This window comes from Salmo salar, chromosome ssa09 (assembly GCF_905237065.1).
Source record: "Salmo salar chromosome ssa09, Ssal_v3.1, whole genome shotgun sequence".
Taxonomy (NCBI): Eukaryota; Metazoa; Chordata; class Actinopteri; order Salmoniformes; family Salmonidae; genus Salmo; species Salmo salar.
The window spans coordinates 20,708,379-20,732,956 of record NC_059450.1 but is presented as its reverse complement, the minus strand read 5'-3'; the positions used below and the strand labels follow the sequence as shown (position 1 = coordinate 20,732,956).

At 41.9% G+C, this 24,578-nt stretch overlaps 1 protein-coding gene across 1 annotated transcript; it reads right to left on the bottom strand.

Moving 5' to 3' along the window:
- Positions 1 to 13,221: 13,221 nt before the first annotated feature.
- LOC106611068 (synapse differentiation-inducing gene protein 1-like) lies at positions 13,222 to 22,768 on the bottom strand. The gene is made up of 4 exons (XM_014210925.2): positions 22,293 to 22,768; positions 19,916 to 20,418; positions 14,987 to 15,124; positions 13,222 to 14,130 (listed from the first exon to the last, which is right to left on the bottom strand). The coding sequence occupies exons 2-4, from the start codon at positions 20,345 to 20,347 to the stop codon at positions 13,969 to 13,971; spliced, it is 732 nt and encodes a 243-aa protein (XP_014066400.1). The 5' UTR covers positions 20,348 to 20,418; positions 22,293 to 22,768; the 3' UTR covers positions 13,222 to 13,968.
- Between the last annotated feature and the right edge of the window lie 1,810 nt (positions 22,769 to 24,578).

The window sequence follows — 24,578 nt, the reverse complement described above, 5'->3', positions numbered from 1 at the left end:
TTTGAGCTGGGGTGTGGACATGAAGCTAGGGTTAGGTTTGAGCTGGGGTGTGGACATGAAGCTAGGGTTAGGTTTGAGCTGGGGTTTAGACATGAAGCTAGGGTTAGGTTTGAGCTGGGGTTTAGACATGAATCTAGGGTTAGGTTTGATCTGGGGTTTAGACATGAAGCTAGGGTTAGGTTTGAGCTGGGGTTTAGACATGAAGCTAGGTTTAGGTTTGAGCTGGGGTTTAGACATGAAGCTAGCGTTAGGTTTGAGCTGGGGTGTGGACATGAAGCTAGGGTTAGGTTTGAGCTGGGGTGTGGACATGAAGCTAGGGTTAGGGTTGAGCTGGGGTGTGGACATGATGCTAGGGTTAGGTTTGAGCTGGGGTTTGGACATGAAGCTAGGGTTAGGTTTGAGCTGGGGTGTGGACATGAAGCTAGGGTTAGGTTTGAGCTGGGGTTTAGACATGAAGCTAGGGTTAGGTTTGAGCTGGGGTGTGGACATGAAGCTAGGGTTAGGTTTGAGCTGGGGTTTAGACATGAAGCTAGGTTTAGGTTTGAGCTGGGGTTTAGACATGAAGCTAGCGTTAGGTTTGAGCTGGGGTGTGGACATGAAGCTAGGGTTAGGTTTGAGCTGGGGTGTGGACATGAAGCTAGGGTTAGGGTTGAGCAGGGGTGTGGACATGAAGCTAGGGTTAGGGTTGAGCTGGGGTGTGGACATGAAGCTAGGGTTAGGTTTGAGCTGGGGTTTAGACATGAAGCTAGGGTTAGGTTTGAGCTGGGGTTTAGACATGAATCTAGGGTTAGGTTTGAGCTGGGGTTTAGACATGAAGCTAGGGTTAGGTTTGAGCTGGGGTTTAGACATGAAGCTAGGGTTAGGTTTGAGCTGGGGTGTGGACATGAAGCTAGGGTTAGGTTTGAGCTGGGGTGTGGACATGAAGCTAGGGTTAGGGTTGAGCTGGGGTGTGGACATGATGCTAGGGTTAGGTTTGAGCTGGGGTTTAGACATGAAGCTAGGGTTAGGTTTGAGCTGGGGTGTGGACATGAAGCTAGGGTTAGGTTTGAGCTGGGGTTTAGACATGAAGCTAGGGTTAGGTTTGAGCTGGGGTGTGGACATGAAGCTAGGGTTAGGTTTGAGCTGGGGTGTGGACATGAAGCTAGTGTTAGTGTTCCTCATGTCATAGTAGTCCGTAGAGGTCCGAGATCAGGTGGATAACTACTGAGTTGTCTGAGATCAGGGCTGTCTTAATTTCCAGGGGTTATTTTACCAAGACATAGAAACAGGATCAGACAAGGCTATGTCATCTGAATAAAGACACTTTTTGTATTAAAAATCCACATTTTCCATGCACTGAATTTAGTATCTAGAGTTTGTTGCCAGCTTTAACTCTTTTAAAAAATTTTTTTACATTTAGCCTTTCAGTATTTTCGATTAGAGTCTATAATAGAGGTGACTGTTTATAAAAGGGGAAGGAACAGGGACATACAGTAATCAAACAAGTGAGTAACCCTAACTGGTGTCAAGAGACAGAGCCAAGGTTCACTTTAGTCTACTTATGTAGCCATAAGCTTCCCAGGCAGTGGTACTTGACGCTACCTTCTAATTGTCACACTATGAATGTGAGAATACGGTGAATAGATAAGATGACAGTAATCTAGTCATGCTCAAATTGAGAGTAGGGCTTCTGTCCCTGGATAACCTCCACCTCCACTACACAGCTCAGCTGGACACAAGTCTTTATAATTCTTGCCTGTTCTGGCCACTACTTTAATCATGAAAATATCTTGTACAGTTAGCATTGACAGCATGGCCTAGAAAGATTTATGATGTGTGGCAAGACACCAGCAGCCCTCCTTTCCCTCCCCCAGCCCAAACCCTCTGAGCTGGGTATTTTCAGCAGGCCATCTGTGGGCAGTTCTGAGAGCCAGTTTGTGTCATCTGCCAGACTAAAAGAGTGTTAGTTCCAGTTCACTTCAATAATACCTTATAAGAATAAATCACGCAAAACCTGATCCACCAAGCCAGCCTCATTTTGACATGATGTGTGCTGCTAACTCAAACATAGTAATAGTAGCAGGTAATCAGAAACCTTCCCATCCCTCTGTCCCTCTTATCTCTCTGCTGCGTTAGACTCGCATCACTCCACAGCTGGCATAAAACAGCAGTTTGGGGGGGGGACGCTCAGAGCACAAAAGTGTCCAGTCTCTGCTTATCATGGAAAGGATAAAAAGCTAAAAAAGATAGACAGAGTTTCCTTGTTGCTTGGGAGAGATAAGTAAAGCCCAAGATGTGCTGCTAGCCTGTTATCTGCCCAGAGAGTGTCCCGGCTAATGCTGTCGCCATGGAGAGGAACATGTTGCTGTGCGACAACGGTGTGAGGGCAGATAAGCATGCACGTGAACATGTTCAAAGACGCACTGGACTCTGAAGTGAAGCTGTGGCTCTCACAAGAAGCGGGCTTTATTAGAGACTGATGCTGATAGCTGGGCTGCTGAATCTGCATGTCTTTGTTTCCTTCTTTCTAAAGAGGATGGAGTGTTTGGGGAGTACTGATTGGCTTCAAAACCAAAGAGAATTCTTGAGTTGTGTGTCTCACAAAGATAAAGCATATACTGGGGCCACAGTACAGTGCCATTTGAATTTCCATTTTTATTTAGATTTCTGTCATTAGGAGGCCAGCAATAGGAGCTGCCAAGGAGTTTCCAAGACCTAAACTAATTGAATAAATCCAAATGTGACATTTTATGAATTTTAAATCATAACGTAAGAAAGAGGGTTACTTTTTCTTTGAGTCTGGCTGGTAGAAAATAGTTGGTTGACAACTAAACGCATTGGGGTGGTAAGTGTGTCATGTTGCTGGATTTAAGTCATAATTAGATTGATGTGTAGAGAATAGGGCTGCAGTAGTTTCTATTTTCAATATCCACCCACTTGACAATACAACCTTCATTGTATCCTCAATGATAACATTATTTAAATATAATATGACTGCTCTCCAAACCATGAACATGGATGCACATTTTTACAATGCTTTAACATTGTATTTGGTCTGCTCAGCCCAGTTTATCTGTGGAAATAATATCATAAAACATTACAATAATAATGTTGAATGTGTGAAGAAAACATCATATAATTGAACATTTTAATTCCAAAACGCTAAATATACATTTTCAGAAATTGTGGTCAATTAGCTTTTACAGTTTAAAGAACTTCTGAAAGAGATTGGTGTGTTTTTTCACAATCTAATCATGCCATGGGGTTGTTTATGTATTTGGTTAAAATCTATCACTTGATGGTTTCATTTCAGAGAGACAAATAATCATGTTTTGTTGCAGAACGCTATATATTCACCCCACTCTCAGAGAAATAAGTAGTACTGCTAGATTTTACACAGTCAAATGTGACAAATAACTACATTTGTAATAAAGAACGGTACAAATGATTCATTTGTTTTACATTTTATTTATCAATATGAGATAAAGAGCAATATGAGATCTTTATGTAATATATTAACATTTTAAATGGCATTTTGCAGGATGCTTTAATCCAAAGCGATTTACAGTCAGTGCATTTATCCTAAGATAGCTACGTGAGACAACCCCATATCACATTGAAATATACAGGATACAAACATTCCATTCCAGCTAAACAATGGATTGTCACTGGGTGTGCAAAACATTAAGGACACCTGCTCTTTCCATGACATAGACTGAGCAGGTGAATCCAGGAGAAAGCTATGATCCCTTATTGATGTCACTTGTTAAATCCACGCCAATCAGTGTAGATCAGGTATTCCCAAACTGGGGTATGTGTACCCCTTCAATGCCGTCGGGGGTACGCCAAATACAATTATAATTTAAAAAAATGTGCTGAATTTTTTTGGTCACATTTTCAAACACTCCATTTATATTTTCCAACAGGGCTATACATTTGGGTGAGGTTTTTTTCTCACCTGAGTAGCCTCGTTTCACTGCCAAAAATAAAATTAAACCATCTAGTGTTCAGCGAAATAACAACACAATGTCAAATACAGGTAGCCTAGTCAAATAATTAACATCCAATCACATTAACCGTTAATCTCTCAGCGGGAATTCCACTAACGGTCCGTATGTAGCCAAATGTAGCTGCTGCTCATTCCGTTTTCTCGAAAATGTATAAATGGTTAAAAAAGAAAGGCCCGCGGTCATAGAGACACATACCAGCTCTACTGGTAGTACTGCTACTACCAGCTGCTACTACCAGCAGTACTACACCTGCACCTGTCGATGACACAAGTTGTTCTGTTTCCACGAACACATCCAATACTCGCATCAGTAATTCTACATTTGTTGTTAGCCCAGCTAGCATGGACACTGAGAGTTGTGAATCTGATGCAGCCGAAGAGCTACTGCCCCCTTATCCGGGAAAGCACTGAACAACAGACAGGGACGTTGGACCATTGAAGAGGCGCAAATATGATGAGGGTGTAAAGTATTGACTCATTTTTTTAAATTGAGAGACGAGCTTAAAGTTTTCTTTACTGACCATAATTTTCACTTGTCTGACCGCTTGCATGATGACGAGTTTCTCACATGACTGGCCGATCTGGGTGATGTTTTTTCTCGCCTAAATGATCTGAATCTAGGATTACACTCTCCGCAACTATATTCAATGTGCGGGACAAAATTGGGGCTATGATTAAGAAGTTGCCGCTCTTCTCTGTCTGCATTAACAAGGACAACACACAGGTCTTTCCATCATTGCATGATTTTTTTGTGTGCAAATGAACTGAAACTTATGGACAACGTCAAATGTGATATAGCGAAGCACCTGAGTGAGTTGGGTGCGCAGGTACTTTCCCCCGAAACGGATGACACAAACAACTGGATTCATTATCCCTTTCAGGCCCTTTCTCCAGTCCACTTACCGATATCTGAACAAGAGAGCCTCATCGAAGTTGCAACAAGCAGTTCTGTGAAAATTTAATTTAATCAGAAGCCACTGCCAGATTTCTGAATTGGGCTGTGCTCAGAGTATCCTGCCTTGGCAAATTGCGCTGTTAAGACACTGATGCCCTTTGCAACCACGTACCTATGTGAGAGTGGATTCTCGGCCCTCAATAGCATGAAAAGTAAATACAGGCACAGACTGTGTGTGGAAAATACACAGACTGTGTGTGGAAAATGATTTAAGACTGAGACTCTCTCCAATACAACCCAACATTGCAGAGTTATGTGCATCCTTTCAAGCACACTCTTCTCATTAACCTGTGGTGAGTTCTTCACAATTTTTGATGAACAAATAAGGTTTCATATTTTAAATAAAGAGCAAAATTATTGATTATTATTATTATTATTATTATTATTTGTGCACTGGTCCTATAAGAGCTCTTTGTCACTTCCCACGAGCCGGGTTTTGACAAAAACTCACACTCATTCTTATGTTTAATAAATGTATCGTATAGTGTGCGTGTGGCAGGCTTACAATGGTGGCAAAAAACAACATTTGAGAGTACGCTGACCCTGGTGCTAGAGGGGGTACGCAGCTGGAGGTTCAATGTTTGAAGGGGTATGGGACTATAAAACGTTTGGGAACCACTGGTGTAGATGAATTGGAGGAGACAGGTTGACCCTGTTGGGGCTAGGGGGCAGTATTTTCACGGCCGGATGAAAAACGTACCCAATTTAAACAGGTTACTACTCTGGTCCAGAAACTAGAATATGCATATTATTAGTAGATTTGGATAGGAAACACTCTGAAGTTTCTAAAACCGTTTGAATGGTGTCTGTGAGTATATCAGAACTCATATGGCAGGCAGAAACCTGAGAAAAAGTCAAGCAGGAAGTTGAAAATCTGAGGTTGTAGTTTTTTCAAGTGACTTAGGGTTAATTTTGCACTTCCTAAAGCGTCCACTAGATGTCAACAGTCTTTAGAATGGTGTTTGAAGATTCTATGGTGAATTTGATGGGAATTACAGCACAAGGAAGTAGGTGTCCCATTATAAGGCATGGGCTCAAGTCACGCACAATGACTTGGGAGCGAGCTGAGTTCATATTCACTGCTAAAGAGAATGGATAGGTCTGGTTGGAATTTTATTCAAGATATATGATAAAAACAACCTAAAGATTGATTCTATATATCGTTTGACATGTTTCTACAAACTGTAGTATAACTTTTTTGACTTTTCGTCTGGACTAAGTAAGCATGCGCGTTGTGGATTTGGATAGTGAACCTAACGCGCAAACAAAATGGATTATTTGGACATATATATGAACTTTATCGAACATTTATTGTGGAGCTGGGGTTCCTGGGAGTGCCTTCTGATGAAGATAATCAAAGGTAAGTGAATATTTATAATGTAATTTCTTAGTTTTATTGACTCCAAGATGGCGGGTTTCTGTTTGCTTGTTATTGGTGTCTTCTGGGCTTAACTCAGATTATTGCAAATTGTGCTTTTGCCATGAACCTTTTTTGAAATCTGACATAGCGGTTACATTTAGGAGAAGTGTATCTATAATTCTGTGCATAACACTTCTATATTGATCAAAGTTTATGATCAGTATTTCTGTAATATGTGTGCTCATTGTGCTCATTCACCGACAGGTTTGGAGGGAAAACATTTCTCAACATTACGCGCCAATGTAAAATGCTGTTTTTGGATATAAATATGAACTTTATCGAGCAAAACATACATGTATTGTGCAACATAATGTCCTAGGAGTGTCATCTAATGAAGATCGTCAAAGGTTAGTGCATAATTGTAGCTGAATTTCTGGTATTTGTGACGCCTGTCCTTGCTAGGAAAATGGCTGTGTGGTTTTTCTTGTGTTGGAACTGTCCTAACATAATCTAATTTTATGCTTTTGCCGTAAAGCCTTTTTGAAATCGGACAATGTGGTTGGATTAACGAGAGTCTTATCTTTAAAATGGTGTAAAATAGTTGATTGTTTGAGAAAATGGAATTATGAGATTTTAGCTGTTTTGAATTTGGCGCTCTGATTTTCCACTGGCTGTTGTCAAAATCAATCCCGTTAACGGGATAAGAACGGGAAGGGGTCCCCTAGAGGTTAAAGAAGGATTTTTAAGCCTTGAGACAAATGAGACATGGATTGTGTGTGTGCCGTTCAGAGGGTGAATGAGCAAGACAAAAGATTTAAGTGCCTTTGAATAGGGTATGGTAGTAGGTGCCAGGTGCACCGATTTGTGTCAAGAACTGCAACGCTACTGGGTTTTTCACGCTCAACAGTTTCCCATGTGTATCAAGAATGGCCCACCACCCAAAGGACATCCAGCCAACTTGACACAACTGTGTGAAGCATTGGAGTCAAAATGGGCCAGCATCCCTGTGGAACACTTTCGACACCTTGTAGAGTCCATGTCCTGAGGAATTGAGGCTGTTCTGAGGGCAAAAGGGGAGGGGTGCAACTCAATACTATGAAGGTGTTCCTAATGTTTGGTATACTCAGTGTATACTCCTAGTCAATATTCAAGTAATAATAAGGAATTCCCCTCGACCACGCCCACAAATTGGGGAAAACAAATATTCTTTCCCATTGACCCCCATTGTAAAACAGCCAACTTCACCGTCAATTTTGAGTTATACAGAAATACAGAAAAGCTGCTGTGTTGTTCAATGCACATGTAACCAGGCCAAAAATCCCAACCTAGAGTTTGCATTGTTCCCACGTAGAGAAATAGAGCCCATGAGTAGCAGGCTAATGTTAGTGGTTGTGTTACAATGCTTGCAGTTAGCCACTGATTCCTTCCAAAAGACTTATTGTTGAATTTGCCATTTCAGACTTGTTGTGTAATCTTTATGTCCAATGGAGCACCGATACGTTTTATCTATAATTTCTCTTCATTATTTCTCTTCATAGGACAAGGATTAAAAAGGATTTGCCAGTAGATTGTCGACTTGATTCATGATGATGACTGCAAGCTAAGTCTTTGAAAGTAAGATGTTGACATGATCAGTCCAATCAAAGCTACTGTACATATAACGTGATTTGACGTAATGTTATTTGTGGCCAATGACCTTGAGCCTTCTTGGAAGGGCACTTGTAATATAACTCTATGGCAGGACCCAAAGGGCTGAAATTTTGGATGTCTACCCTTACTAAGCACTTAAACTTGGCGATGAAGTACTGTCCCCATGAGTGACAGAACACTGAGCCTATAACGGCGCAATGCTCCTATTTTCTGCTGGCTCGACCCACCACCACAGAAAGCACTGAGCTAGGCGGAAATACCTGCATTTTGGAGCTGCCTTACTCAATCAAACAAAAAAGAGTGTCACGCCCTGATCTGTTTCACCTGTCCTTGTGATTGTCTCCACCCCCTCCAGGTGTCGCTGAGTTCGTCTTGTATGTTTTTCCAAGTCAACCAGCATTTTTCCCGTTCTCCTGCTTTTTGCTCTTCTCCTTTTTCTAGTCCTTCTGGTTTTGACCCTTGCCTGTTTCTGGACTCTGTACCCGCCTGCCTGACCTTTCTGCCTGTCTTGATCATGAGCCTGTCTGCCACTCTGTACCTCCTAGACTCTGATCTGGTTTTGACCTTTTTGCCTGTCCACGACCATTCTCTTGTCTACCCCTTTGGATTAATAAACATTGTAAGACTCCAACCATCTGCCTCCAGTGTCTGCATCTGGGTGTGTGTGTGTGCAGCTTTATTAACTGAATTATATATTTTTTGTTGTTGACATTGTTTGCAAACTGATATGTGACATGTATTAATGTCAAAATAACATTCAAACAGGCAAGGCCCCCCAAAAAATATATACACTACCGTTCAAAAGTTTGGGGTCACTTAAACATTTCCTTGTTTTTGAAAGAAAAGCACATTTGTTGTCCATTAAAATAACATCAAATTGATCAAAAATACAGTGTAGACATTGTTAATGTTGTAAATGACTATTGTAGCTGGAAACTGATGATTTTTAATGGAATATCTACATAGGTGTTCCAATGGCACGTTGTGTTAGCTAATCCAAGTTTATCATTTTAAAAGGCTAATTGATCATTAGAAAACCCTTTTACAATAATGTTAGCACAGGTGAAAGCTGTTGTGCTGATTTAAAGAAGCAATAAAACTGGCTTTCATTAGACTAGTTGAGTATCTGGAGCATCAGCATTTGTGGGTTCGATTACAGGCTCAAAATGGCCAGAAACAAAGAACTTTCTTCTGAAACTCGTCAGTCTATTCTTGTTCTGAGAAATGAAGGCTATTTCATGTGAGAAATTGCCAAGAAACTGAAGATCTCGAACAACACAGAACAGCGCAAACTGTCTCTAACCAGAATAGAAAGAGGAGTGGGAGGCCCCGGTGCACAACTGAGCAAGAGGACAAGTACATTAGTGTCTAGTTTGAGAAACAGACACCTCACAAGTCCTCAACTGGCAGCTTCATTAAACAGTACCCGCAAAACACCAGTATCAATGTCAACATTGAAGAGGCGACTCCGGGATGCTGGCCTTCTAGGCAGAGTTGCAAAGAAAAAGCCATATCTCAGACTGGCCAATAAAAGATTAAGATGGGCAAAAGAACACAGACACTGGACAGAGGAACTCTGCCTAGAAGGCCAGCATCCCGGAGTCGCCTCTTCACTGTTGACGTTGAGACTGGTGTTTGTTTGTCAAAGGCGTCTGTTTGTCAAACTAGACACTCTAATGTACTTGTCCTCTTGCTCAGTTGTGCACCGGGCCTCCCACTCCTCTTTCTATTCTGGTTAGAGACAGTTTGCGATGTTCTGTGACCCTAAACTTTTGAACGGTAGTGTATGTATTTTTTTATACATTTGTTTTTGCTAATGTGGCTCTGCCCCACCTGCCCTGAATGACAGGTCGCCACTGCAATGGACCTTGAATGTATCACTGTGTAACATTAATGTAATAATTAAATATACATTAAATGACACACTAGCATAAAATAATCATCTCTGGATAAACATCAAACAGCATTACAGTGTCTGTAATCTACACAACTCATTTTTCACAGAATAGCTTGTTGTGCAGTTTGCAGTTATCACACTAATAAGACAGTATTTCACAATTCACCCTTTTTTAGGAGGATGTTTTCACAAGATATCTGTCGTTATGCTGTTGCCACAGAGATGAAGAGTTAGCTGCTACAGTTTGTTAATGATGAGGCTCATTAGGTTTTCCCAATGTTGCTGAAACCATCCTTGGTAATGTAATATGCTTCAGGCAATAAAAAATTGTGTCTGAAGAATGAATTCCACAGAATGAACTATGCTTCCGTAATAGCTGATAAAACAGTCTTGCGAACATTGACTCTCTCAGCCAACATTGCGAAGGTCAAAACTGCAGAATTCAGAGCTATACATGGCAATTATATAATTTAGATGACATTTTTTTGACTCTTCTTTGAACTCCCTGTAGCTCAGTTGGTAGAGCATGGTGTTTGCAACACCAGGGTTGTGGGTTCGATTCCCACGGGGGGCCAGCACAGAAAAAAAAAAAAATAATAATAATGTATGAGTTGTATGAAATGTATGCATTCACTACTGTAAGTCGCTCTGGATAAGAGCGTCTGCTAAATGACTAAAATGTAAATGTAACTCAAAACCAATTAGCTTCACTGCAGGTGATATTTTAAGGCATTTGGCACTGTGAAGAATGATACATGGTCAATCATGTAAATACATAGTGAAACTCATGAACACAGCTAACTAATGTGAGAGTAACCGATATCAGGAACATGCTAGAAACAGAGGATGTTATTTTGCAGGACAATGTTGTCCGCATGCAGGCAATTATGACAGGTATTCAATCACAGTCATGATAGCACAGTGAAAATGGTCCCGGATGTATGAACGGTCAACTATTAATGTACATATTGGCTTTCTAATGACTTTTTGTCATTCCACTCCTATACAGTTGCTTTTCCACTTTGTTCTCTCCCATTTATCACTCTGTTTTTCTTCCCTCAGTCATATGTGGATATGCCCCATTCAATTTCCTCACTGTCATTTTCTAGAGGGAAATGAAAGGTCTTTGGATGTTACACACTCATTTTCGAGCAAACAAACAGTTAAGCAGCAGTGATAGGATTCTGTCTGAATCAAACAACTTCACAATGTCTTGGCTTGACGTGTTTTAGACTAAATCTGCTAAACAAAGTGAATACAAATACAGACAAATCTATGATTTTTGAATAAATATTAGTTATATCCTACATACTTATTCTCCTCAAAACAAAGGAATTGACAAAATACATAAATGATTTCCCACAGTTCAAACACATCCTGCAGTAATTTATAAAGTTTTATTCCCAGGGTGGTGGATGACTAATATGACTCCAGTTTGCTTCGAGTGGTCTGAGCTCAGCTGCGGGTGCTGAGAGCGTGGGTGAACTTTCCTCCCTATTGAACAGACACAGGGAACACATGCTGCACTCACTCATTCTCACGCACTTCACCACCCCATACAGCTTTCATTGATGAGAGGAGCTCTTTCGCCCCCATCCTCCCCACTGGACCATTCCATCCATTAGAGGCCTAAAATACTGAAAAGGGAGGGGAGCTGAAAAGGGACAAGATGAGGTCACTGTAATACCGGCAACCTTCCCTCCCCTTAACCATATACCAGATCTGTATCTACTTACAACCTTGAATAAAAGGTATACTGTATGCACACGTAATTTCTATTCATCCTTGAGTTAAAAAATTATATAATTTCGTATGGTTCATGTTGTTATTCAAACACACAGAGGGAACTCAAGGAAATTGGTGTTAGAGTTAAGAACGTGCCATGACTGTCCTGTCAGGATTCAAATAGGTCAGATCAGCTTTGCAACGTAACTTCAACCAGACCCCACCTCACACCCTGTTGTAAATCAAGAGCCTTACAAGCTCGCCGCGAAAGGCATTTTCACATAAATACATTCATGATTTCTTACTCCAAGCGGGCGGCAGTTCGTGTGCAAAGTATAGGAGTAGTGTAATTGAGAGTAGTTTTTAAATGTAACAATATGGCTGCTTGTTACAAAAGACATGGAGAGGGCGAGAGAGAGAGAGGGACAGTGACAGTTAACTGTTAAGTGTCTCTGTCCCTCTCTCTCTCTTGCCCTCTCCATGTCTTTTGTTTCTAATGTATTAGGTCTGTATGTTTATCCTGTGTTACTATTTAGTTAGCTAGTAAATAAATTATTAAATCAATTTGTGTAGTACTGAATCATAAGTACGGCTGGGTTTTTTGCAGATGCAGGATGTTACGACTGTTCAGAATGATGATATGATACTGTCACGCCCTGGCCATAGAGAGGGTTTTATTCTCTATTTTGGTTAGGCCAGGGTGTGACTAGGGTGGGCATTCTATGTTCCTTTTTCTATGTTCTTTATTTTCTTTGTTTTGGCCGGGTAGGGTTCTCAATCAGGGACAGCTGTCTATCGTTGTCTCTGATTGGGAACCATACTTAGGTAGCCCTTTTTCCCCTCCTTGGGTTGTGGGAAGTTGACTTTGTTTAGGGCACATAGCCTTTAGCTTCACGGTTTGTTGGGTAGAGTTTGTTTTGTTCGACATCTTGTCTAATAAAGAGTATGTATGCTCACCACGCTGCACCTTGGTCCTCTCCTTTCAACCGGCATTACAGATACAAGGTTATGATTAATATGTTGACTGTTTATAGATGTAATAGGTAAAGAACTTTAGAGTTTCATTCAGGAGATGGTAACTCTTTAAAGAACCGCTCTCGTGGTGCCCCAGATCCTAATGAGTTAATTGTTACAAAATTAATTTAATCGGGTAACAATTAAACATAGTTAATTAGATAAATAACAGTCTTCAGATTAATGTTAAAAGTCAAGTCACGACAAACGTCTCCCTGTGTATTTGAGTCATTCTGCTGGCTTTGAGTGGTGCTGATGAGATGCCAGACAAAGAAGGGAGAGAGAGAGAGAGAGATTGGCTTGATGGCTCTCCAGTCTCCAGGTGAATAAAAGACTGCACTCATTTCATTCTGCCATCCTGACTCCAAAATGTATGCTTTGTTCCTGAGCTTTCAGCTTTCTGGCAGTTAAAGTCACCTCAAGTCGAGACCATGAGTGATGCCAAACACAGAGAACAGAGAAGCAGTGCCAGTGAGGGGAGAAGCCACGAGGCGAGCAAATTGTCAATATAACTCACAGTGGCCAACAATGCATTCTGACATCCCTCTATTATACGGTCAGAAATGCCTCTCTCCACACTCCTCAATGAGACAATGAATAAGTGAGAAAGACAGGCAACAGGAAAATCATTATTCATGCCAAATGTATTTATTCTGACAGGAGATACAGTGCACAATAAACACATTTTCCTCTTGATCACTGCTCACCAGTTTTATCTACATTCTCCGATAGCTTTCTGTGTTTAGAGTCGATTGACTGATGATGGCAGATTCATTTCCCAGAACCTGGACTGGCGAGCACTTTGATGAATAATCAGTAAAGTAAGCCTTCTTGATGTAGCATTTCAGACACAATGACTGGCTCATTATGACTCACTGTGGCATGGAAATCAATAAGAAGAAAAACACAATTTGCACATGAAGTATTTACAGAGAACCGCAAAAAATGATGGATGGGGGCCTCCATGATAATGATGAAGATCAGTGGAGGAGGTTAGCTCTGGAATTAGTATCATCACTTTCATTTTACTAGGAGCAGAACAGTCATTGGGGGAAAATAGCATTTTCCTCTTTCCATTGATGTTTTCCTCATTACTTTGTGAACCTCGAACTTCCTTATCAGGCTGATAAACCTAGAGAGAAGTGGCTGGGAAATAGACACAAGGGTGTAATCCAGATGGATACGTCTGTGGTTTACATTGTTTAGTCAGGGTAAACATTTCAAAACACTGACTCTGTTCCTTCCTCTCCTCCTCTCTCCTCTCTGCTGCTCCACAACCCAAACATCCAGACAGAGCCACATCTATAGGGGATGGTGCTTCAGGGTTGCCATAGAAGGGACAGCTTCCTAAGCAATCCCCTGTGGCCGTGGTACTGCTGCTATACATGTCCTCCAGACTTGGACAGGTAGGCTACGAGGACCACCGCCACCCCCACGTACATCCCTGCCCCGATGGTGATGGAGAGAACAGCAAGGAACAGGGCTCTTCTGGAGCTACTGCTTGCCCTGGAGAAGTCTCCCTTAGCAATGGCCTTGCTAGTCTGAGAGACAAAAGATAGAGAAATGAGTCATGATTAAATATGACAGAGAAAAATGTGAGTAGGTGTACATTTACTGTAGAGCGAGAAAACAAGACATTAGTTGCTATGGCAATTATGTCACTACCGTTTTGAAAGTGACTAATGCGCTGTTTGGATGTTTTTGTATCCCTCCGAAAGGACCCTCACATAACCCATTTGTCCTTTTGACACATTTATTTGGGTCATTTTGCAATGTAATTGTCTTTGCAATTACTTTGAGAGATGTTGCGAACCACTGAGATAAATTGTAGTTGGATTAGGGGGCAGGGAGGGGACCTGCTGCATTCAGAACCTGTTCACTAAAGTGCTGCTATTTATAGATAGACCTGGGGTTCAATATAATCACAATAATGGTGAGACAGTCCCGGGGGCAGCAGCTATCCTGTCTATTTATTATTTACTGAAAAATACATGTAGATAGTATCAGCTAGATACTCCCTTGGGAAATGTATTGCTAACATAAAATAACATTTATTGTTGAGGTATTTGATTGACTAAATGTGACCATAATTGAAAATAAAATATACTGTATATGTGGCGGCACAATCATCCTTTAGCTTGAGCTGTACTCAGTTTCCTTTGCTCTCTGCTGTATGGTTGCTTGTGATCACAAGAGTAAATAGGGGCGGGTACCTATACAGTTTACGGAGTAAATGGTCTGTAATAATTGGTATGGGCCAATGGATGTAGAACATGAGCTGCGTTACACTTGTGAAAGAGAGAGCACTTGTGCCTACTGACCTTGCAGAGTGTTCTGGGGGTAATTAGCGTTAATAACAGGGTAGTAGGTGTAAAAGTGTACTGGTCCTGGACTCACCCTCTGGGAGAAGTAGAAGGCTGCAATCCCTAGGGGCCAGAAGCAGCAGAGCATGGAGAAGATGGCCAGGCCCAGGTGGTCCCTGGGGGGTAGCATGATGAAGTTGTCCTCACTCTCACTGTCACTGGAGCTGTCACTCTGGGAGGGAGGGAAGGGCACAGGAAAGCCAGTCAGTTGGGATAGTCACAGTTGGTGTACGTCTGAACAACTACATTATGGTGACGCCAAATCAAATCACATTTTATTGGTCACATACATATATTTAGCAGATGTTATTGCGGGTGTAGCAAAATGCTTGTGTTCCTAGCTCCAACAGTGCAGTATTATCTAACAATACACACAAATCGAAAAGTAAAAGAACGGAATTAAGAAATATATAAATATTAGGACGAGCACTGACTAAAATACAGTATAATAGAATACTGTATAAACATATGAGATAAGTAAAGCAGTATGTACACATTATTAAAGTGACTAGTGTTCCATTATTAAAGTGACCAGTGATTCCGTGTCTATGTACATAGGACAGCAGCCTCTAGGTGCAGGGTTGAGTAACGGGGTGGTAGCCAGCTAGTGATGGCTATTTAACAGTCTGATGGCCTTGAGATAGAAGCTGTTTTTCAGTCTCTCGGGCCCAGCTTTGATGTACCCGCACTGACCTCGCCTTCTGGATGATAGCGGGGTGAACAGGCAGTGGCTCGGGTGGTTGATGTCCTTGACTAACTATTTGTCTTCCTGTGACATCGGGTGCTGTAGGTGTCCAGGAGGGAAGGCAGTGTGCTTTCGGTGATGCGTTGGGCAGACTGCACCATCCTCCGGAGAGCCGTGCGGTTGCGGGCGGTGCAGTTTCCGTACCAGGCAGTGATACAGCCCGACAGGATGCTCTCAGTTGTGCATCTGTAAAAGTTTGTGAGGGTTTTAGGTGCCAAGCCAAATTTATTTAGCCTTGTGAGGTTGAAGAGGCACTGTTGCGCCTTCTCACCACACTGTCTGTCTGGGTGGACCGTCGATGTGGATAGTGGTGTGCTCCCTCTGCTGTTTCATGAAGTCCATGATCAGGTCCTTCATTTTCTTGACGTTGAGGGTGAGGTTATTTTCCTGGCTCCACTAAGGGCCTCACCAGGGCCCTCACCATCGCCAGGGCCCTCACCATCCTCCCGCCAATAGTTAATTGTAGATGAGCTACTCATGCTAGATTATTTTACACTTACACATTTTAATGCATTTATAAATCAATATGTGTACCTCAAAGCTGTTTCTAACACAAAAATCTGCAAGATTATAGGGTCAGATTCTACAACATTGTTCCATGGCCCTGAACTTGTCAAGCAAGTCACTCTGCACTGCAGACATACTGTGACACACTGTGACATACTGTGAACAGTGTGATAGTTGATGACAAACACCCCCAGGCATATCTGCCCTTGTTCTGCTTACATGTAGGACATGATGGGCTCAGCCAGGCAGAGAGGATTTGTATTTCTGTCAACACCCATAAGCGACCTGACCGATAACGCTGGATTAACGGACTGTTTCATCATCACCAAGTGACAGGGGAAACAGGAAGAAGACAGTGTAATTTATGTGCTAAATTGCCTCTACAGCACGAGAGAGACACCCTCCCCCCATCCTTCATGTGCACCTCCACCACAGGAAGCTGCTGAGGGGAGGATGGCTCATAATGGGGCGGCAGGTAGCCTAATGGTTAGAGCATTGGGCCAGTAACCGAAAGGTTGCTGGATCAAATCCCTGAGCTGACAAGGTACAAATCTGTTGTTCTGCCCCTGAACAAGGCAGTTAACCCACTGTTCCCCGGTAGGCCATCATTGTAATTAATAATTTGTTATTAACTGACTTGCCTAGTTAAATAAATAAAATAAAAAAAATATATAATGGCTGGAATGGAGCAAATAGAATGGCATCAAACACATAGAAACCATGTATTTGATACTATTCTGCTCCAACCATTACCACAAGCCCGTCCTCCACAATTAAGGTGCCACCAACTCTCATCTGTTTGCTTGAGAGGCTGGGAATGTTCTGAGGGCTTGTGTGGTCTCTACTCATGCTGTGCCTTGATCCTTCTCAGAGGCCCCTGGGTAGCTGAGGGACTAATGAATGGAAAAGTCTGACGCTGCTGTGGGCACTCTGGTACGGGGACAAAAGTTGAGAGCCAAACACGAGGAGCCACATCTCTGGGATGACCTTTAAGAAGAGAAAGCCTCACCTTTGCAGTCCTCCCAGAGAGGGAGCTGCTATTTGATTAAATGAATGGCCCTCCATCAGGACAGGATTCATTTGTTAGTCTTGTTACTCGCAGGGATCAAACAAACCTGGGCGACTGAGGGAAGAGAGGAAATGGAAATGGATGTTCGGGGCCGAAAATAAATGAGCCAATTTAAAGAGGACGAGAGGAGAGGCGGAGAGGCGGAGAGGCGGGCGGAGAGAGTGTCTGTCAAAGCTCTCCAGCCAATTATAATACAGCATGTAGACAAAGTGGACATAGCGGAAAAACCCTCATATCACCCTGTCACCCATTGGCAAACATGTTAGAGAGAGTGATAAACATATTGATGTGTCCTTGCATTGTGCATTAAATGCCACAAGTACTGTGCTTGTAGAGAGAACAAAGTGACAGAGGATCTAAAATGTATTACATAATACATACATCCATACCATTATATAGCTACAGAAGCTATGTCAATTTTGTCTGAAGTTGCACTCGGAGACCCACATGCATGACCAATGGCCAAGAGATTTTGGCCCACAATGGGCTTCTGAAATAATTCCTGGTGGATACCTGTAGCACCAGGTGAGATTCTCTACATCCAACCACATTTCTAATGAATGCCCATGTCGCTGTGGATAGATTGCTAGACTTGGTATGGGAATATGGACAGACAGTGGTGCATTACACTAAAGCCAATCTGAGAGTTAGCCAGTCAGCCAGTAGCGGCAGGCATTTTGAGGCCAGTGGAATTGATGAGACTCCTCCACTGCACTGGTCTGTTAATTATCCTCAGACTGCACTCCCAGAGGGCTCGTTAATGACGGCAGGGGACACTGGGCGCACCCACAGGTCACACAGACAGCCATGGCCCCAGTCACTAGGGAATGGCATATTCACCCACACCCAGGCCTGAGTCTTGTTTTACCCCTTACACACCAGCAGTTTCCTGATTCCACATCACATCTGGTGGGAAACGCTGGCAGAGGGACTAAACTGTTGGCATTTTGGAAAAACTTGCTTTTCATCTACAATTATGGATATAAAACATTGCACAGAGCTCACCAATACAAAAATAATTACTGAGTAAAGAATTGACATGGGTGTCATTGAGGACATGGTCCAGTCATGTGTTATTGTGTGGAACAGTTAATACCATCATATCTCTGTATGCCTACTGAGAACCATGTTGTCAGTATACAGATGCAGGGTTTTCAACATAATCTTTTATCTTGGTTAACACAGAACTAATGTCTCAAGTAATTGGTCAGCTGAGCGATTAAGTTAAGAGAAGAGATGAACAGATGCTAGAGCAAGGAGCGGAACTGTGCAGTTACGGGCTGAATGTCCCGTCCCCAATCCGAAATTCAAAAGATGCTAACACCTGCGAAATCGTGATTTGTCCAAATAACCAGTGAGGAAAAACACAAACACCTGAACTACAGCTGCTCGTTTTCTTGTAGATCTGTCCAAGAGAAATTCCATAACTTATGATAAACACAACAACATGTATAGAAGAACTAACAGCAGATACTGGCTTTGACATGTAAGAATTATCGTCCAGTGCTTTCCCTCTTGTCTAAGTGTGTTGAGAGCATGTTCACTTTAAAAGCCTTCTACAGAGCTTTGATCTCCATCTGTAGAGAGCTGTATCACATCAACACACACCTGGCTGGCACACTCACTTCATCTCCAATTCTTGGAACTACATCCAAGGATGAAATGATCTACCGACACACACACACGCACACTCACACACACACACGCACACGCACACAAATGCCAGACAGAGGGTTAACCAAGAGAACCAGCTCTCAAGTTCCAACTGGAAGCCCAACTTTCATCTCCTGGGTGTTAATCAGATTAATTTGTTCTTTGAATCTACCTGGAATAATTTATCTGCTGGCTGTTTTGTGACGGGCCATGCATCAGCCCAGTCTCTAATACTTTCAAAGCACTGCATTAGCTATGGCATTAATGGCCGTCTCTGCTGTGCATTTATCCATCTGCTGAGCTCCTTGTGACAGGAGCTGGACTGATCGTAAGTCCAGTTAGGGATCTATGCACTCCCCCGCTGCCAACTCACGACATTGGATATTTTACAACCCTAGCTGCATGAAATGAGATTTTCCCACTTTTCAAAAGAAGTTGCTCTCCCACTGTCACCATTTTAGTTTGGAGTGCTTAGTCACAGTTTTGTCCTAACATAACAAAAGGACTGGAGTGATATGATCAAAGATGAACAGGGAGATTTGCCAACAATTATGGAAGAGAAAAACAGTACAATTACCCCTGTATTTGATTTGTAAGATTGCTATAAAATACACCAAATTGGCCATTTAGTGAACAGACAGTTAGGTGGAATAAATAGGCATGAATCATGCTGGCAGCCTTAGCAGCCTATTAGAAAGAGGTAGGGAGATTTGTTGTAAATGAAATAGTTATGAGAAGCATTGAGTGCCGTGACCCATTATTCTGTGATTGATTTCTGCAACTCACTATTACAATCCACACAATTTGAGGTACATGTAACCTTGTTATTTTAATCGTCCTATTCATTTATGTCCAACTGCTCTCTACTAATGAAAAAGAAACCTTTTGATTTGAACAATGCACATTGTTTAGCCTGTATGAGCATCAACACATCCCAAATCCAAAGTTGTAGTTGGTCATTTATAGTTGCCCTCTGTGTGATCTCTCACCTCATACTCGTGTCCTTCCTCCTCCACCTCATAGGACACAGTTTGGATCGTCACTTCCTTCTCTCCCAGTAGTTTGTCCTGAGGGTCCTCTGTGGGGGCTCCCTCCACTCCCAACACACTGTCCTTGTTCTCTGTAAAGGTGGTCTCGGAGCTCTCACTCTTAGAGTCCTTGCTCTGGAGGCTGACATTGTCCTTATACAGGATAAAGTTGGGCCTATAGAAGGCCTCCACTGCTAAGTGCAGAGAGGTAGCATCCAGGAACTGCTGGGCCTGAGTCTTGCCGTTGCTGCCTGTGACAAAGTAACCAATGATGTTCTCCTGGTACTGGTGGTTGGGGTAGTCACTCTGGTACGCCTGGTAGTCATTGTGGACCACGTGTCTGCTGCTGGTCTTATCTAGAAGCGGGTTCTGCAGCTCACTCAGACTCTCCATGGTGGGAGACAGAGAGGGACTTCAGGGAGATCAGAGTGGATAGACTGCAAGCACTGATAACCGGCTGCGAGCTGGAAGGGAAAAGACGGAAAGTGGGATGAGGTATGATATGTAATGACATTAATTTGTATGAAACTCTTACCAATGCATTGACAATAGAATCTGCTATATTCTTCACACGGTATTAAACTCATGGCATTCACCCACACCTAAACCACCAAATCACCATCTGTCACCGCTGCACATTTCATGCCCCTAAATTCATATAAAAACGGTGGTAAAAAGTCATTCATCATTTTCCATGCTCCCTCCAACCAAGTAAGATGAAGACAAATGTTTAAGGATTTTGCAATGCATACTGATCAGAGTGCTAAGCTACCCTCATCACTGCATCGTTGGAGTACCTTGCTCTAAAAGAGTGGGAAAGCCTCTCATAGGTCATGAATAAGCTCCAGTGATGTTGACTGTAGTCACTTTAGCTCTATGAAATCAAGCAAAACAAAGCACCAAAAGCAAATAGCAAAGGTATTTTCATGCAACGGTAAGTGTATTCTCAAGAGGCTATTTCAATAATGACAATAACACCATCAGGGGAGCGTGTCACCAGGGTAACATGTTTTCCTGTGAGCTAGTTTGTTGTTTTAAGCAGTATGATTCACATGCTCTGAAGAGCTGGCAAAACTCACCACAATTCCCTCTCTCACTATCAGACAGGGAAATTACCATAAATAAAACTAGTAGCCAATGGAAGCGGATCAGGTCAGTCCCAGAGGAAGTTTGTGAAAAGACCTTCTTAATCTTTCCACCCAAGCCTACTCACTGAGGTTCTGATGAAAAGAGAACCTATCAGCTTAATCCTGGTACGTGATGGGATATTTTCTGTCTCGCATGGCATGCAATGGAAAAACCCAGTGAGTTGCCTATATCCTGCATCCTATAGCACAGTCATAGCATTCAATAGGTCTACTATGGAATGGTGGCATTAAGGTGGCTATGTCAGATTATCCGTCATGTAGAGGTTTATGTGTGGAAGAAGGCATAGTGGGACGGAATTCTGAGTAAGAGCTTATCCTTCCTTCTAGGAATATGTTTTTGGGGGATTCACCCAGGAGCAATATCACAGAATATGTACAGTAAGAAACTTATCAAAGGGCTGGAGCAATACTTGTTAATTCAGCGTGGACCTTTAACTCTATGAAAAATCATGTCCATGTGGGAAGATTCCCACAGTACACAAGTGCCTTCTCCTCTACACATCAACGCAAAGTATCAATTAAGATTTGCATTCCCTTTATATAAGTATCTCCAGAGGATATTTAAATGGAATTACAAAGTGATTCTCATATGCCTTTGAGGATGCATCTCTGCTGCTTTTCAGATAAGAGGAAATTCCATTTCACAGTACATTACACAACAAAAAGCACATTTCATCTCCACTAATCATTTATCAGACAGAGAGTGACATGCACTTATGTTTGTATGAGTCTGTGGTTAGAGAGCACAGTTTGGTGTGTGTATGAGGAGGGCTCATGAGCTGTTCTCTCTCTCTGTCTCTCTCGCTCTCTCTCTGATTAATATGATATAATACATTTTTGAGAGGTGACAACTATCTGAAATTATAAATCACTTCTAATAATATTTTACAGTGCTTAGTCCATTTTGGAATAAAACTATGGCTAATTGAATGGCCAATTCAGGAAATGTCACATTCCTATTCCACATATTCATCATATTCGTCTGTCTCTATACATTTTACATTCATTATTTATATTTAATGACATTTACACTTAATGTTTAATCAGAATCTCAAGATATTACATTTACAAATCATGAATTATAGTGAAACTTAGATGAACAATCAATGACATACAAAGTGAAAATACATGACGGTATGCAATGCAAATCAAAACAATTCAAGGTAATCAATTGAGTCCATCGATCTTACCTATTGTACAAGATCCTGCCACAGACTGCCTCAATAGCATTCCCTTTTACAGTTGTCCAAGAGTCGATGGAAAGCGAATTGTGCTCACAATCATACCCCTGTACCTCATATAAGTTCACATCATAAAATTTGAAAAATTGATAGAACACAACGAGGACCAATGCGCAGGTCACTTTGGCTCTCTGTTGAAACATGAACTGACGGCCCGCTCTATGCTGTGTGCCGCTAGCTGAGAAGACAGACCACTGCGTATTGAAGCCAGTCTGGGAGAGAAGGATTTGATTTTACGCACACTCACCGCTTGGGTTCACTTCCTCAATCACTCTCTAAATGACTATCAGTAATAGCTATAGCTCATATAAAGTACATCGAAGATATGTCTTCCATCCACTTTGCGACACAAAGTCTGTTTGTAGCCTAGTCTACAGAGCGTGCTTGATGGTAGAATCACCACCGCTCATCTATGTTTCACCTCGCAGTGCGGATGACTATGCCGTCGGGGTCCAGCGTCATCGTATGGGCATACACTCCTCTTGAAGAAGATAGTTCTTGATGTCCTACAGACTGACACAGCCTTCCATGTTCCTATCCCTGGCCTGGTGAGCATGACTTTTGTAGGATCAGTACTCATTTTACTTCTGTGTATAACGTCCCTATACCCTTTTTAGTTCTTTACAATGACATGACAGTATTATTTACCATTTTCATTATTGAATTTGTGGAGTCTTTTCAATTGTCTCTGTTTTTATTACTGTGCCTTTCATGATCCACTATTCAAAATGGTCTATGTCTGAGTCTGAGCTCGAGGACATGATCAAACCTAGCATAAATCAACCCTACTATTCAGGTGCCGCATCACATGAGAAACGAATTAACATTGTTAATATCCTTGCATTTACATTTGGTTAATATTTCAGATGAAGCTCATGAATTTATCATAAGTCTGCCAGTTTGGTTGACCTTAATGCCCTCCTAATCTGCTTAAGATTTCATGCCTTCAATTTATCATTGTAAATAGTGTTTACATAATAACATGAATATAATATAGATGTGATTTTAATGCAAGCACAGCAAAATAGTGACTGTGACAAATTCCACACACTGGAATTAAGCTTTGATACTTTTGACATGTCACCAGGAGAATCTATTAGGCAATGACTTAACCATTTATAGGATGCAAATAGCTAAATCCAACCACATCAACATCAACAGTGTTTAGTGCCAATAAATAAAATTATGAATGTCATCACACCACATTCAAGTTACTAGACACAGACATGTAATAATTGGCCCCACACAGAAGCCAAGGTGGAGCAATCAACATATTGACGGGTTTCTTTTAGACCTTAATTTTTTAATTTTTTATTTCACCTTCATTTAACCAGGTTGGCCAGTTGAGAACAAGTTCTCATTTAAAACTGCGACCTGGCCAAGATAAAGCAAAGCAGTGTGACACAAACAACAAGACAGAGTTACACATGGAATAAACAAACTTACTGTCAATAACACAATAGGAAAAAATCTATATACAGTGTGTGCAAATGAGGTAAGATATTAGGGAGGTAAGGCAATAAATAGGCCATAGTGGCGAAGTAAATACAATTTAGAAATTAAACACTGGAGTGATAGATGTGCAGTAGATGAATGTGCAAGTAGAGATACCAGGGTGCAAAGGAGCAAAAATAAATAACAATATGGGGATGAGGTAGTTGGATGGGCTATTTACAGATGGGCTATGTACAGGTGCAGTGATCTGTGAGCTGCTCTGACAGCTGATGCTTAAAGTTAGTGAGGGAGATATGAGTCTCCAGCTTCAGTGATTTTTGCAATTCGTTCCAGTCATTGGCAGCAGAGAACTGGAAGGAAAGGCGGCCCAAAGAGGAATAGGCTTTGGGGGTGACCAGTGAGATATACCTGCTAGAGCGCGTGCTACGGATGGGTGCTGCTATGGTGACCAGTGAGCTGAGATAAGGCGGGGCTTTACCTAGCAAAGATTTATAGATGACCTGTAGCCAGTGGGTTTGGTGATGAATATGAAGCGAGGGCCAGCCAACGAGAGCGTACAGGTCACAGTGGTGGGTAGTATATGGGGCTTTGGTGACAAAACGGATGGCACTGTGATAGACTGCATCCAATTTGCTGAGTAGAGTGTTGGAGGCTATTTTATAAATGACATCACCAAAGTCAAGGATCGGTAGGATAGTCAGTTTTACGAGGGTATGTTTGGCAGCATGTGTGAAGGAGGCTTTGTTGCGAAATAGGAAGCAGATTCTAGATGTAATTTTG